This window comes from Scylla paramamosain, chromosome 6 (assembly GCF_035594125.1).
Source record: "Scylla paramamosain isolate STU-SP2022 chromosome 6, ASM3559412v1, whole genome shotgun sequence".
Classification (NCBI taxonomy): domain Eukaryota; kingdom Metazoa; phylum Arthropoda; class Malacostraca; order Decapoda; family Portunidae; genus Scylla; species Scylla paramamosain.
In genome coordinates this window covers 2,632,954-2,645,595 of record NC_087156.1, presented here as the reverse complement: position 1 = coordinate 2,645,595, position 12,642 = coordinate 2,632,954, and the positions used below count along the sequence as shown (strand labels likewise).

Here is a 12,642-nt window from a genome sequence, read left to right as displayed (position 1 = left end):
AGCATGTACAGCGAGCAAATTTGTTGAACCATTAACAAAGCTGAAAACAATGTTGGATGAGTTACCGTCACCCATGCCCACTTTTGTGCTCGCTGATCTGAATTTCCAGCTAATAAACTGGAATTCAGAGTGTCTTTGGCGGGGCGGACGACATGCGTTCAAGCCGAGGCACTCATACGTTTTGCTCAGGACCTCTATTTGAATCGAATCATCAACATTCCCACAAGGGTGGAAAATATACTCGATATTGTGATGGCTTACAATGATGAACTCTTTCAAAGTTACGTAGTGGACACAACGAACCTGTCGGATCATAACATTATAACAATAACAACGAATATACTTCGTGACACGCATGAAAGAGACATCAGCCTCCTGGGAACGTCTCAAACAGGACCTAAAGCAAGTAAACCAGCAGCAAGATATGAGCGATTGTGATTCGGAAACCTAGTGCAACATATTTCTAAGAAAATGACGTGAGTCTCCGAGAAACAAGTACCGCTAAGAAGACCAACATCCAAAAAAAATATACCCAGGAATCGCAAAATATTCATGCGAAAACGCACGAAACTTCGAAGGAAAGCGAGGCATACCAACAACGCACCAAGTAAGCATCGGCTAGAGGAAAAAATAAAACCCTGGATGAAAAACTGAAGTTATCAGTGGAAGCAGAGAATGATGGAAAGGAAACACAGGCCATAGCTTGTATTAAAAGTAATCCTAAATACCTCTACAAATACACAAACTCGAAATCAAAAGTGAGAGTTTGTGTAGGTCCCCTGAAAGACTCGAGCGGATGAACCATAAACGAACCCCAGGGAATCGCCAGGAATTGAACACCCAGCATGAAGGAGTCTTCAGTAAACCCCTCCAAGATAAAATAATTTATTTCCCGATAGATTTCTTCCGAGCCACTGTGTCGGGCATGAATGATATAGAGTTTACACCTTATGATGTAGAGGAAGCAATTAAAAGAATCGCTAGTAACGCAGCAGCTGGTCCGGACCAGTTCCCAGAGGTTATCTAGAACTGGGCATCAGAACTAAACCCCACGCTTTACATCCTGTTTAGGACCTCACTCGACACTGGTATCATACCGCAGCAGTTGAAAATTGCCAGAATTACACCCACTTACAAAGGAGAATCACTGGCAGATGCAAAGAACTACAGACTTGTCGTCTTAACTTCTCATATTATTAAAACATTAGGGAATATAATAATGAAAGAAATAATCACCCATCTCGAGGACAATCATAAAATGAACCAAGACCAACAGTGTTTCCGATCAGGATACTCATGCCTTCCACAGCTGCTCGCCCACTATGACAAAATTATAAGAGCGCTGGAAACATACGAGAACGTTGACGTAGTTTGCCTATATTTTGCGAAAGTGCTTGACAAAGTAGACAACGGCATACTATTACACAAAGCGCAAAGTCTCAGAATATCGGGAAAATTAGGAATATTGCTGCACTCATTCTTGACTGGCCGAGAATAACTAGTAACAGTCGAAGGTGCACTGTTCCAGTCATCAGCAGTGACCAGCGGAGTAGCTCAAGGGTCAGTCCTCGGGCCCCCTATTCTTTCTCATCCATACCTCTGACATTAATCAATATGTACAACACTCGTCCGTCGCCTCATTTGCTGATGATACTAGTGTGTCAATGGCAGTGGCTTCGAGGGATGACGTCGACCAATTACAGTCTGAAATCGTTGCACTTTACTGGTGGGCAGAAGAAAATGTCTTTCAGTAATAATAAATTTGAACGTATGAATTACAACACAAACCGTTGCACCTCCAATGCCTACACTGACACAGCGCACGACGAGTCTCACATTACCACTAGAGAGTATGTAAGAGACCTCGGTGTCATCCTCAGGTGTGATGGCAGCTTCACAACACACATAAATAATGTAATGTAACCAAGAGAGCACGAAATCAGGTCTGATGGATTCCATGCACCTTTCGGACACGTGAAGTACTTCCTATGTTGACGCTATACAAGTTCACTATTAGAATATTGTTGTCATCTGTAGAATCCGTGGAGAGTCGGAGAGAAGCAGACACTTGAGGCAGTACAAGCGGCCATTTACCAGCAAAATCTCTAAAGTTCGACACCTGAATTACTGGGACAGATTAGAAACGCTCAACCTTTTTCACTGGAAAAGAGAAAAGACAGATATGCCATTTTATTACATCTACAAAATCTTAATTGGTAACACCGTAAACAACCTTAACATAAGTTTCTACATCCATCAACGACTGGGCCGACTATGTCACACAGAGAGGGCACACCACAGAGTAGCCTTTGTAACAAGAAGCGCACGTCTCTTCAACGCTCTGCCCAGACATCTGCTAGACTCAAATGAAGCTAGTCTGGAAAACTTTTAGATCCAACTGGATAAGTTTCTCCGGAAAATACCAGGCCAACCCAAGTTGCCCCACAGCTACCTCAGCGCCACGAACAGCAGCATCATTGACCAGCTGGCGATGACTCGGGCACGCGGGACATATTAGTGGAGGCCCATCAGCGTGGCCACGGGCGTCAGATTACTGAGTGCCCGCAACTACTCTCCACAGGATCCACATTGTGTGTGTGTGTGTGTGTGTGTGTGTGTGTGTGTGTGCTGAAAGTGAAATTAGACTCTTTTAGCCATTTACGATAAGAATGTGTTTTTGTATTTATCTTGTGTTGTTGTTTGACGAAAAATCTTCAGAATTTCTTGCAGTTGGTGTGTAAGTCACTGTCATCCTAATGCTGGTTTATTTTCTGGACCAAGATTTAAACCTCCCTGGTATGATAATCAAATTATCTCTCTTCTTCTCGTCCTGTGCAATATTTTGTCCTTTGTATTTCAGTCTTACGTGTTTTTCTCCTGACCTGATTATTGATACGCGTGGATTCTTCCTCTATTTCTTGATATTTCTTCTTGTTAGTTTGTCTGCTCCCTCACGTCTCAGTATCAGCCGCTTCCTGGTAAAATGTTTGGTTTCCATGTCTGTAATGATGATGCTCGACCACCACAAGGCAACAACACTCAGGGGACGCCTGGATGCACTTTTGAGTGGTTTGTAAGAAAGTTATCGCCAGTGCGAGTAATATCATGTTGTTTTTGATGATATAATAAAGAAAAAATCTACTGATATACACGTGGTGAGATAGGAAAGCCAACTAATATTTATAAATCATAGGAAAGAAAATGTGAAGGTTAGAGAGAGAGAGAGAGAGAGAGAGAGAGAGAGAGAGAGAGAGAGAGAGAGAGAGAGAGAGAGAGAGAGAGAGAGAGAGAGAGTGTGAGTGTGATAAGTGATTCCTTGTCTCCTTTATGTTTCTCCATTTTACTTCTTTCCCTCCTACGCGTCTGTGTCATTCTCTCTCTCTCTCTCTCTCTCTCTCTCTCTCTCTCTGAGGACGCTGGCCTGGTGATTTTTTTATTTCCCTGGAGGAGACGGTGACGGGGCGGGGCGGTGACGGTGCGTTGACGGGACGGAGCAGGACTGAAGAGGGGGGACACTGACTGATGGATTTCACTCGACAGATAAAAGAGTTCACATTATCGATAAAGGTCTTGAGGTCTCAGCGACGCGGCCTTGTAGCGTCTGCCTGGCGGGTGAAACTTCTCTCAGATGAAGGTCCTGAGTGCTGACCATAGCTACAGGAGAAGAGTTGATGAGATGAAATAGTTTTTATTCCACCCCGTTCAAGACACCGGTATGAGTTGCGCACCCCATATATATGAAGCGTACTGCATTCATGAAGCTGGGAAGGTTTAAAGGATGAAGAGCAGGGCGGCAGGGGATTAGAAATGAGTGTTTCTTGTAGGGATAAATAAGATGGAGATACAGACGTGCAGGGGCGGGAAGGAACCTCCAGTGAACCGCGCCGGACGACCGAGTTGTGGTTTATAACGAAGAAAATTTACGGCGGCGATGTGCTTGTGTCGGAGTGAAGGAGACCCCGTAGTGTGTTGTTGCTGAGGTAGGGCGGGAGAGAAGGAAGAGGAGGGCGTGTGGAGAGAGAGAGAGAGAGAGAGAGAGAGAGAGAGAGAGAGAGAGAGAGAGAGAGAGAGAGAGAGAGAGGGGAGGGAGGTGGGGATGGGGATGGCAGAAGAGAGCGGTACAGGAAAGGGGAGAAGGGAGAGGTGACGGTGATGGTTGGTGGAGGCAGGACTAATGGACTGGAAGGTTTTATACGAGAGAGAGAGAGAGAGAGAGAGAGAGAGAGAGAGAGAGAGAGAGAGAGAGAGAGAGAGAGAGAGAGAGAGAGAGAACTGTGTCAGGAGCAAGCAAGGATGGAAGGAAGGAAGGAGGGAGTGAAGGTATGGGAGGTGATGAGAGCTAAGTCAGGAGAGATGGAAGGAAGGAAGAGGACGTTGTAGAGTGTGGGGAGGAAGACTTGAGGAAGGAAGGGAAGATAGAGAAAGGGAAGAGTGAGAGTGTATAAATTAAACCATTAGCATCCTGGCAGTGACACTAAGTTTACTTCTGCAAGTCTCTCTCTCTCTCTCTCTCTCTCTCTCTCTCTCTCTCTCTCTCTCTCTCTCTCTCTCTCTCTCTCTCTCTCTCTCTCTTCGGTTAACAGTCCGGTGTTCAAGCTGCCACGCTTGGCGGAAAGAGAAAAGAGTTTTGTTGTTGTCTAAGCCACGAAGGTTTTGTTTATGCTTAGTGCAGCTATGAGGAGGGAGGATTTTCCGCAGCAGAGAAGACTGTGTGTGTGTGTGTGTGTGTGTGTGTGTGTGTGTGTGTGTGTGTGTGTGTGTGTGAGAGAGCCACGCTACGACTAATAATGATAACTTCACGGTGAAATAGCGAATCCTGCTGGTGTTTTGCTACTGAAGGGCGCGGCGAGTGTATGGGAATGCCGTGGTGCGTCGCTGGACACTCGCTGGGAAGCTGCGGGAGAAAGACGAGGCGGTGAGGGAGTGACTTCATTAAGCAGTGCACTGGTGGCCGTGATTAATGACTGCAATTATTTCCTCAGTGAATTGATGTGTACTTTTAAGTGTAAGGCCAGGCAGGAGAAGGCTGTGTGTGTGTGTGTGTGTGTGTGTGTGTGTGTGTGTGTGTGTGTGTGTGTGTGTGTGTGTGTGTGTGTGTGTGTGTGTGTGTGTGTGTGTGTGTGTGTGTGTGTGTGTGTGTGTGTGTGTGTGTGTGTGTGAATGTGTTATGTCTGAGTGCGTGCACTGATGAGGTTTTGTGTGTGAATGTGTGGGTGCAGTTGTGCTTCATGAGGCAGTCTTTTTCCTTGTGAAGCAGTATAATGTATCGTGGGGAGTGTTCTTCCTTTAAGGCAGCAGTGCGGGTGAAGGTGTGATGGTGGCGCTGTGTGTGGTGGCTTGGGGTGCATGAGAAATCATCCTTTTTCTTAGTGAGGGAGTGCAGTGCCGGCCAGGGCGTGTCCTTCCCTCTCCCCGCTGCAGCTGGCGTGGACTGAAAGGCTTGGGAGAAAAACACATCACTCTTTCACTTCTTATCGGAGAGCAAGGATTGGTGCACAACCCTCGCGTCCAGATAAGCGTGGCGGGCAGCGGGATGCCGTGGGATTTGTGTCGCGTGGTGAGCCTCCTTTCACCAGAGCACAGGTCCACGCCTTGCCTGTGTCCGTCTTGCGTGTGTGTACAGTATCCTCTCACCGTGACCTTGGTGTCAAGGGTTGGTGCCACGCACGAGTCCTCCCCAGTCATTCCTGTCCATTGCATCTTGTGTTGCTCCCATTCCTCGCACCTCCATTTAATTTCCGTCTTTCCATCTCACTTTGTCTCCCCTTCCCTATTCTTCAGTCAGTAGGTGTTCGCCAGACTCTTTCAATAGTTTTCACATTGTATGTTCCTGTGATATTGCCTTCTAACATAAAAGTTTGCAACACAGAAAATGCGAAGTTTTCCATGCATGTCTCCTGATACAGGAATGCAGTATTCAGGAACAGATTGCGCCTCGCACTTCCCGGGGGGCAAGAGACCAGAAACACGTGCAGCTCTCAGCCAAACAGGCATTCCGACAATCCCTCCAGTATTTTGTACACTTTAGTTTATGCCCCTGGACATTTTTCTCACCTTAACACCATTCCTACCAAAACACAGCTGATTATCATCGATATTCTGGTGCGCAAAACTTCCGAGTTGTCCTTGTTATTTCTTCTTGTTGTCACAACATCCAGGTTTGCTTGAAATCTGCGGTACAAGAGGTTACATTACACTGCTTTATCGACTACAAGTCAAGTGCACTTGAAGACCATGTTAGGCTAAAAATGAATAAATAAGTAAATAAAATAAAATAAAATATGATGTAGTTCTTGTCCAGAATTAAAAAAAATACGAAACGATTAACCAGGTAAAGTAAACAGTATTTTTCCTCTCTTCAGGTGGTCCAGACACTCCAGCAAGGCACACACCCTATGTTCAGTAAGTACCTGCCACCTTGTCTGCCTGCACTCTTATTGAGAGCATGGGAGGCGTAGTAGAATAAGTCATGTATAAAGGTTTGTGGACGATTATGGTAAATATTATTATTAACCTGGGGGCATATCTGCAGCCATTTCGCTTAGAATGACGTTAGCTTTGTCCCAACAGTTTGCCTCACATCTGTATAAAAGTGAGACAGACCGGGACCGAGCGCTCTTAGTAATATAAACTTTTCCTTTGTGTTCTTTTTGTGCCATTCTTGATGCCACACTCCTCGTGCATTATTTTTTTCTTGCTTGGCTTCGTAAGACGTGTTTGTTTTGTGGGCGAACGAAGATCATTATTCCACACTGGAAGGTTACCTATTGCTTAATGTTGATTAATGAAACCAACCTTGCATATCTCTCTCTCTCTCTCTCTCTCTCTCTCTCTCTCTCTCTCTCTCTCTCTCTCTCTCTCTCTCTCTCTCTCGTTATCATTCATTTATGAGAAAAAAGTTTGGCCATCAATGACTAAAGTTCAATTGTCTTTTCTTCTGAAAGTTTGGCGCCTCTATTCTCCACTCCGCTGAGATAAGAATAGTGTGTGTGTGTGTGTGTGTGTGTGTGTGTGTGTGTGTGTGTGTGTGTGTGTGTGTTTTCATGATTGGTTCCTGCTCCTCCTTTCAAAAATCCGTTTAATTTTCCTCTTATCCTGTCATCTATAGTTCTCTTTCCCTCTTTCCTTCTCTCTTTCTCCTCTGCTCCTGAACACCGCCTCTTTTCCACCCAACCTCACCTCCATTCCCTCACCGCCCCTCCCTCCCTCACTCCCTCCCTCCCTCACTCCCTCACTCACTCACAGCAGCGTCGCCTCTCCTCCGCTCCTCTCATTAAGACACAAAACTTGACGAATACATTACTGCCACTTAATGGCTGTGAGAGAGATTAAACTTTTTTATGCTCATTCCTCTTGATCTCTGGTGTCTTGTTTGCTTTCCTCCCCTTATTTATCTAGGGATTTGTATTACCACGACACTGCTTTTGTCTTGCCTGAAAGCCTGAGCCACACGCCGCCGCACTCAACACCGCCACGCAGCACACGAGCCGCGAGGCACTGGCGGGCTGACAAACATCACGAGTTCAAACGGATAGAAAACTTAATATAGAATAGGAAAGATGTAAACTGATGGATCTTGCGGTATAATCATCATCAGCGGCAGCAGCATTCCTAATTTTTTTCTGTTCTTTTTAAGGTATCGGAATAGGTAGAGAGAAGCCTTCCACTGTGTTGTCAGGTGTCTTGTACTACTAGTATAGACTAATGTTCTCAACAGTGAAGGACCCATTAGGCTGCAGCTATTGTCTCTCCTTTGCAATCGTGTGTTGTAATTCTTCAACTCCACGTTCATTAATCAACGCAATTTTCTGTGTTTATACTGGAGTACACGGTGAAGTGTGCCGTCACTAAGGACACCCTCTCCCCCGTGGCCAGTACTGCCGGGGTGCCCGAGAGGAAGGCCGAGTTGTGTTCACATGAAACCAAATTACACTCATAGCGAAAGTCACAAGCTGGAGGAAAGCAATGGCATTCGCAAGACAGGCAAAGCTTTAATCTGGCAAGGGATTCTACTCTTGCAGGATTCTTCGGCCACAGGTTGCTGGGAGACACTTCATTCACTGCATGCCGTGGCGGTCTCTGTTAACTGGGGCCTCAGGGTCACTTCCGCCTCTCTATTATGACAGACTGAGGGGTTATTTGTAGTGCTGCTGAGGATTCTGAGCCTCATAAAACCAATCAAACATTCTGAGCGCACAGGACATAGATTACTATATTTATTGTCCTATATCAGACACGCTTGCCATTTTTTTCTTCTTAAATCATTCAGATTATTTTATCAGGTATGTTTATTAACTTTGCATTGCTTCATCCATGATCAGTCATATTTTTTAATCAGAACTGTATATTAACTTTTTATTAGACACTAATTCTTCAACGGTGTATTCCTAAGAAGCCGCTTGCCTTTTGGTGTGAGAGAGAGAGAGAGAGAGAGAGAGAGAGAGAGAGAGAGAGAGAGAGAGAGAGAGAGAGAGAGAGAGAGAGAGAGAGAGAGAGAGAGAGAGAGAGAGAGAGAGAGAGAGACATAAGAACATAAAAAGTGAGGGAAGCTGCAAGAAGCGACCAGGCTTACACGTGGCAGTCACTGTATGAAATATACCTTCATATTTCCACCTGGATGTGTTTTAAATTGTTTTTTGTGTGTATTTTGTTTAGCCAAGCAAATCTACCCCTCTTGCACACTCATTCACACACACACACACACACACACACACACACACACAGTCACCACCAGTGCTGATTCTCTTGTTTGTTTAATAGTGAAATGTTTATTATTATCATTTTTTTTTTCAGTGTATTGGTACAAAGTTTAGCAGCGGGCACACAACCTTCATTCCTTCACACCGAGTCGCCCAGAGTGATTGCTGCATATTGCCTCTTTCTGTCCAGCGCGGATTATTATTTTCCTCCTGTATTTATTTTTCATCCCCTTTTTAGTATGCTTCGATTTCTTCTTCTTCTTGTTCTTTTTATTCTTGTTCTTGTTCTTGTTCTTTTCTTCTTGTTCTTGTTTTTGTTCCTGTACTTTTCTTTTTTCCTCCTTCTCCTCCGGATTTGAGATAAGTGTGCCGCGCTTGTCAGCAAACCAGCACCGTGCAGGAAGTGTTCACCGGGAGCGGCACACTCGCACCAGCAGCTGCAGCGAGATGCGTGTGTTCCTCTGCTGACGTGGACGCCTCAGCAGGAGAGGAGAGCTGCCTGGTGGTGGCCTTCGGCTGAGCACTGAGGAGGGGGACACAACACTGACGAGGAGACATGTGCAGGAGAAAGGTATGTATAAAAAGAAATTTTAAAGTGTTTCATGAAGAGAAATTTTCTTTTTATATCTTTTGCATTTTTATCCTGCTACTTGCAAGGATGTATTCGTTTTAATTTCCGCACACTTGTAAATATTAGTTATTATGCCTCTTGGATGTGTTCTTTAATTATACTGGATATATATGCTAATTAGCGAGTTTCGGAATTCAGCTTAAATAATTAATGAAATGTATTTAATTCAGATGTATTTGCATTCTTCATTTCGTTGTATTCTTGTTTCCAGTCATTTACTTGATATTGAAATACTTTTGTTGGATATTTTTGTAACATTTTGAGTTGGTGGTAGTAGTAATAATAATAGTAGCAGCAGCAATAATAGTAGTAGTAGTAGTAGTAGTAGTAGTAATAGCAGCAGCAGTAGTAGTGGTAGTCGTAATAGTAGTAGTAGTAGTAGCAGTTTGTTTTAGTTAGGAGGGGCACCGGCCAAGGGCAACAAAATTAAAAGAAAGAAAAAGGGCCCACTGAGGTGCCAGTCTACAAGAAGTCAGAAACGGTCGTCAAATATTTGAAGATTAGTGTCTTGAAACCTCCCTCTTAAAAGAGTTCAAGTCACAGGAAGGAGGAAATACAGAAGCAGGCAGGGAGTTTCAGAGTCTACAAGAAAAAGGAATGAATGATTGAGAATAGTGGTTAATTCTTTCATTAGAGAGGTGAACAGAATAGGGGTGAGAGAAAGCAGAAAGTCTTGTGCAGCGAGGGCGTGGGAGGAGGGGAGGCATGCAGTTAGCAAGATTAGAAGAACATATACGAGTAGATTGAAAATGGTGGTAGAAGATAGCAAGAGATGTAACACTGCGGCGATGTGAGAGGTTGAAAAGAGTCAGTAGCAACGATGGTAGTAGTAGCAGTAGTAATAGTAGTAGTAGTAGTTGTTGTTTTATTATTATTATTATTATTAGTAGTAGTAGTAGTAGTAGTAGTAGTAGTAGTAGTAGTAGTAGTAGTAGTAGTAGTAGTAGTAGTTGTTTTTGTAGTAGTAGTAGTAGTAGTAGTAGTTGTTGTAGTTGTTGTTGTTGTACAAGCAGTATTAGTAATAAAAGTAGTAATAGTAATATTATTATTATTATTATTATTATTATTATTATTATTATTATTATTATTATTATTATTATTATTAATAGTATTAGTAATAGTAGTAGTGGATGCAGGAGTCCTTTGAGACATGGGGATCTATAGTACCTTTCTCTCGTTTCTTGTGTATATCTAAAGTTCCTTCTGCATATCTAAAAGGTGACAAGCACAAATAAAGGGGAGGGGCTTGAAACACCCTACCTGGAAACCTTTTTACCTCCCTCGTAATTGTTGGTGTGTTTGGCAGCGTGATAATGTTCGGTGATTGTTGCTCGCTTCGTTCCTTCCTGTTTGCTCATTGTTTGTTGTCTTTGTATCACAGTATTGTGTTGTGTGTTTGTTTGGTATCTTGATGCAATAATCCGTCTGGTTGTCATTAGCGAACCGTTTTTACTCTGGCTTTGTTCCTTCCCTTCCCCTCCCTTCGAGATGACGCTCTTTGTATTTCTTTTATTTCTTTCCATTTAATCTTTTTATTTTTTTTTTATGAATCCTTGTTCTCTTGCTTTTTAAAGGGTCTCTTATATCATATTTTTTTCCCTTTTTCTTTTATGCTCATCCTTATTTCTTTTCTTCTTTGTATTACTGACGGTTTCCCCTTCCTTTCTCATAATTATCACTTTTCATCCGTCCTTATAACTTAAATCTTTCTTAACGAGCTTTCCTCCTTTCGTCAGTCTATTAGCTTCACCTATTATAATCTATTATTTCACTTGTGGTCATCAGTACATTTTTTCTTATCAATGTCTCTATTATTTTTTCCCCCATTTCGTTATGCGTCCTCCACTAAATCTTGTCATCTGCCTCTCTGTCTCCTTATGTCTCATTTTCTCTATTTTCCACATATTTTTTCTATTCTGTCCTTCCCTCCACTAATGCCATCAAAATTTTTTCCTTCCGTGTTCTTGCTTTTATCCCCTCTCTTTCTCCCTTTCCTCTCGCGGCCTCTTCCTTCATTCTCTCCCTCATAAATTACTTATTCAAATAATTAATAGCTTGAATAATTGATTACATAGTTAGGGAGCCATGAAGACCACCTTTTAAATTTACTTGCTGACTAGGAATTGTAATTTAGTCTAATCTGGTCTGGTGTCATGAAACATTGTCATAATTGGAAGTCAGATTGGCACAGTAATCGTGAGGTAGTTTCTCTTCCTTCCTTTATCTTGGTGTCGGGGCGTCCGGCTTCCCGCGTCTCCTCCCCTTGCCCCAAACTTTCCTCGCTGACCATCGCCGATCACCACAATGTCAGCGCATAACTGCTCCATCTGAATTGTTTCGCCACACTCTCTCATCCTTGTTGGCTTGTTTCCCATCATTCACGCGTGTAAGTCTAGATGTTTGAAAGGCGTCAGCATCTTTATTTGAAGTTTACACGAATGAAATTTTTATTCTCAAGCCTGTGATGATGGCTAGAGAGAGAGAGAGAGAGAGAGAGAGAGAGAGAGAGAGAGAGAGAGAGAGAGAGAGAGAGAGAGAGAGAGAGTCTCGCACTTCCAAACGCCTCCTGCAGCAGAGATATGCCGGTGGCTGTGTTCTTTTTCCTGAGGAGGGCACGCCCATCCCCGTCAGCCTTACCTGGAGCGTCCTAAGGTGGTGCTGAGCAGCGAGGCCTCCAGGAATTCTTCGTGCACGAGGCGTGACAGGTACAGCTAGGCGCAACTCTTGTCTTGTCACAACAGCAACCTAAAAATGTAACTGAATGAGGTGCGCCGCCCAGGAATCGAACCCGGGTCGCAAGAATGGGAATCTTGCATGATACCACTACACCAGCGGCGCGCTGCATGTCTTGTACGAGCATAAGTGAAACTGTTGCCTGTCACAGCCACCGTTTTCCTCAGCTTTCCTGTCTCACCCTAGCAGTAATCCTTCCCTCACCAAGGCTTTCCTGCCTCACTCTTAACACACGCGATCTTCCCTTCCGACCCACGTCCACTTCTGCCTTCCCTCTCCCTTCCTTGCTCTGTCACTCCGTCGAGGCGAGACCTGTGAGGGAGGCGGCAGGTGTGAAGGAGGAGGCTTAATGAAGGGCAGGTGAAGAGAGAGGAAGGGGGAGGGCGAGGAGAAAAGGTGAGGGTAGAAGGGTGATCAATGACTCTTGTCCGCCTTTGTGAGGTTGAAAGGAGAGAACAGATGACTGGTCGCCAGTCCTCGAAGGGAATAATAAAATTATTAGATAAAGAAGGGGGAAAGGTTAATTATGAGAACAAAAATAACTACACTAATGCCAGTAGTAGTACTAGTAGTAGTAGT

The 12,642-nt window shown here is 44.0% G+C and overlaps 1 protein-coding gene and 1 non-coding gene across 9 annotated transcripts in view; both read right to left on the bottom strand.

Annotated features, from left to right (window-relative positions):
* Nucleotides 1-7,326: 7,326 nt before the first annotated feature.
* Nucleotides 7,327-12,642, bottom strand: part of LOC135101211 (uncharacterized) — a 158,859-nt gene continuing 153,543 nt past the window's right edge. For 5 of the 8 annotated variants that reach the window (XR_010269150.1, XR_010269155.1, XR_010269153.1 and 2 more), the window contains one exon: nt 11,482-12,375. Coding sequence is in view for 1 of the 8 variants with exons in the window: in XM_064004824.1 (XP_063860894.1) it covers nt 9,078-9,222 (145 nt within the window). In the remaining 7 variants the exon portion in view is untranslated. Of the gene's footprint in view, nt 9,223-11,481; nt 12,376-12,642 lie in introns of those variants that run through there. The other 3 variants (XR_010269151.1, XM_064004824.1, XR_010269156.1) reach the window with 3 other exon arrangements.
* Trnag-ccc (transfer RNA glycine (anticodon CCC)) lies at nt 12,098-12,168 on the bottom strand. The gene has a single exon. It is a non-coding gene; the product is annotated as a tRNA-Gly (tRNA).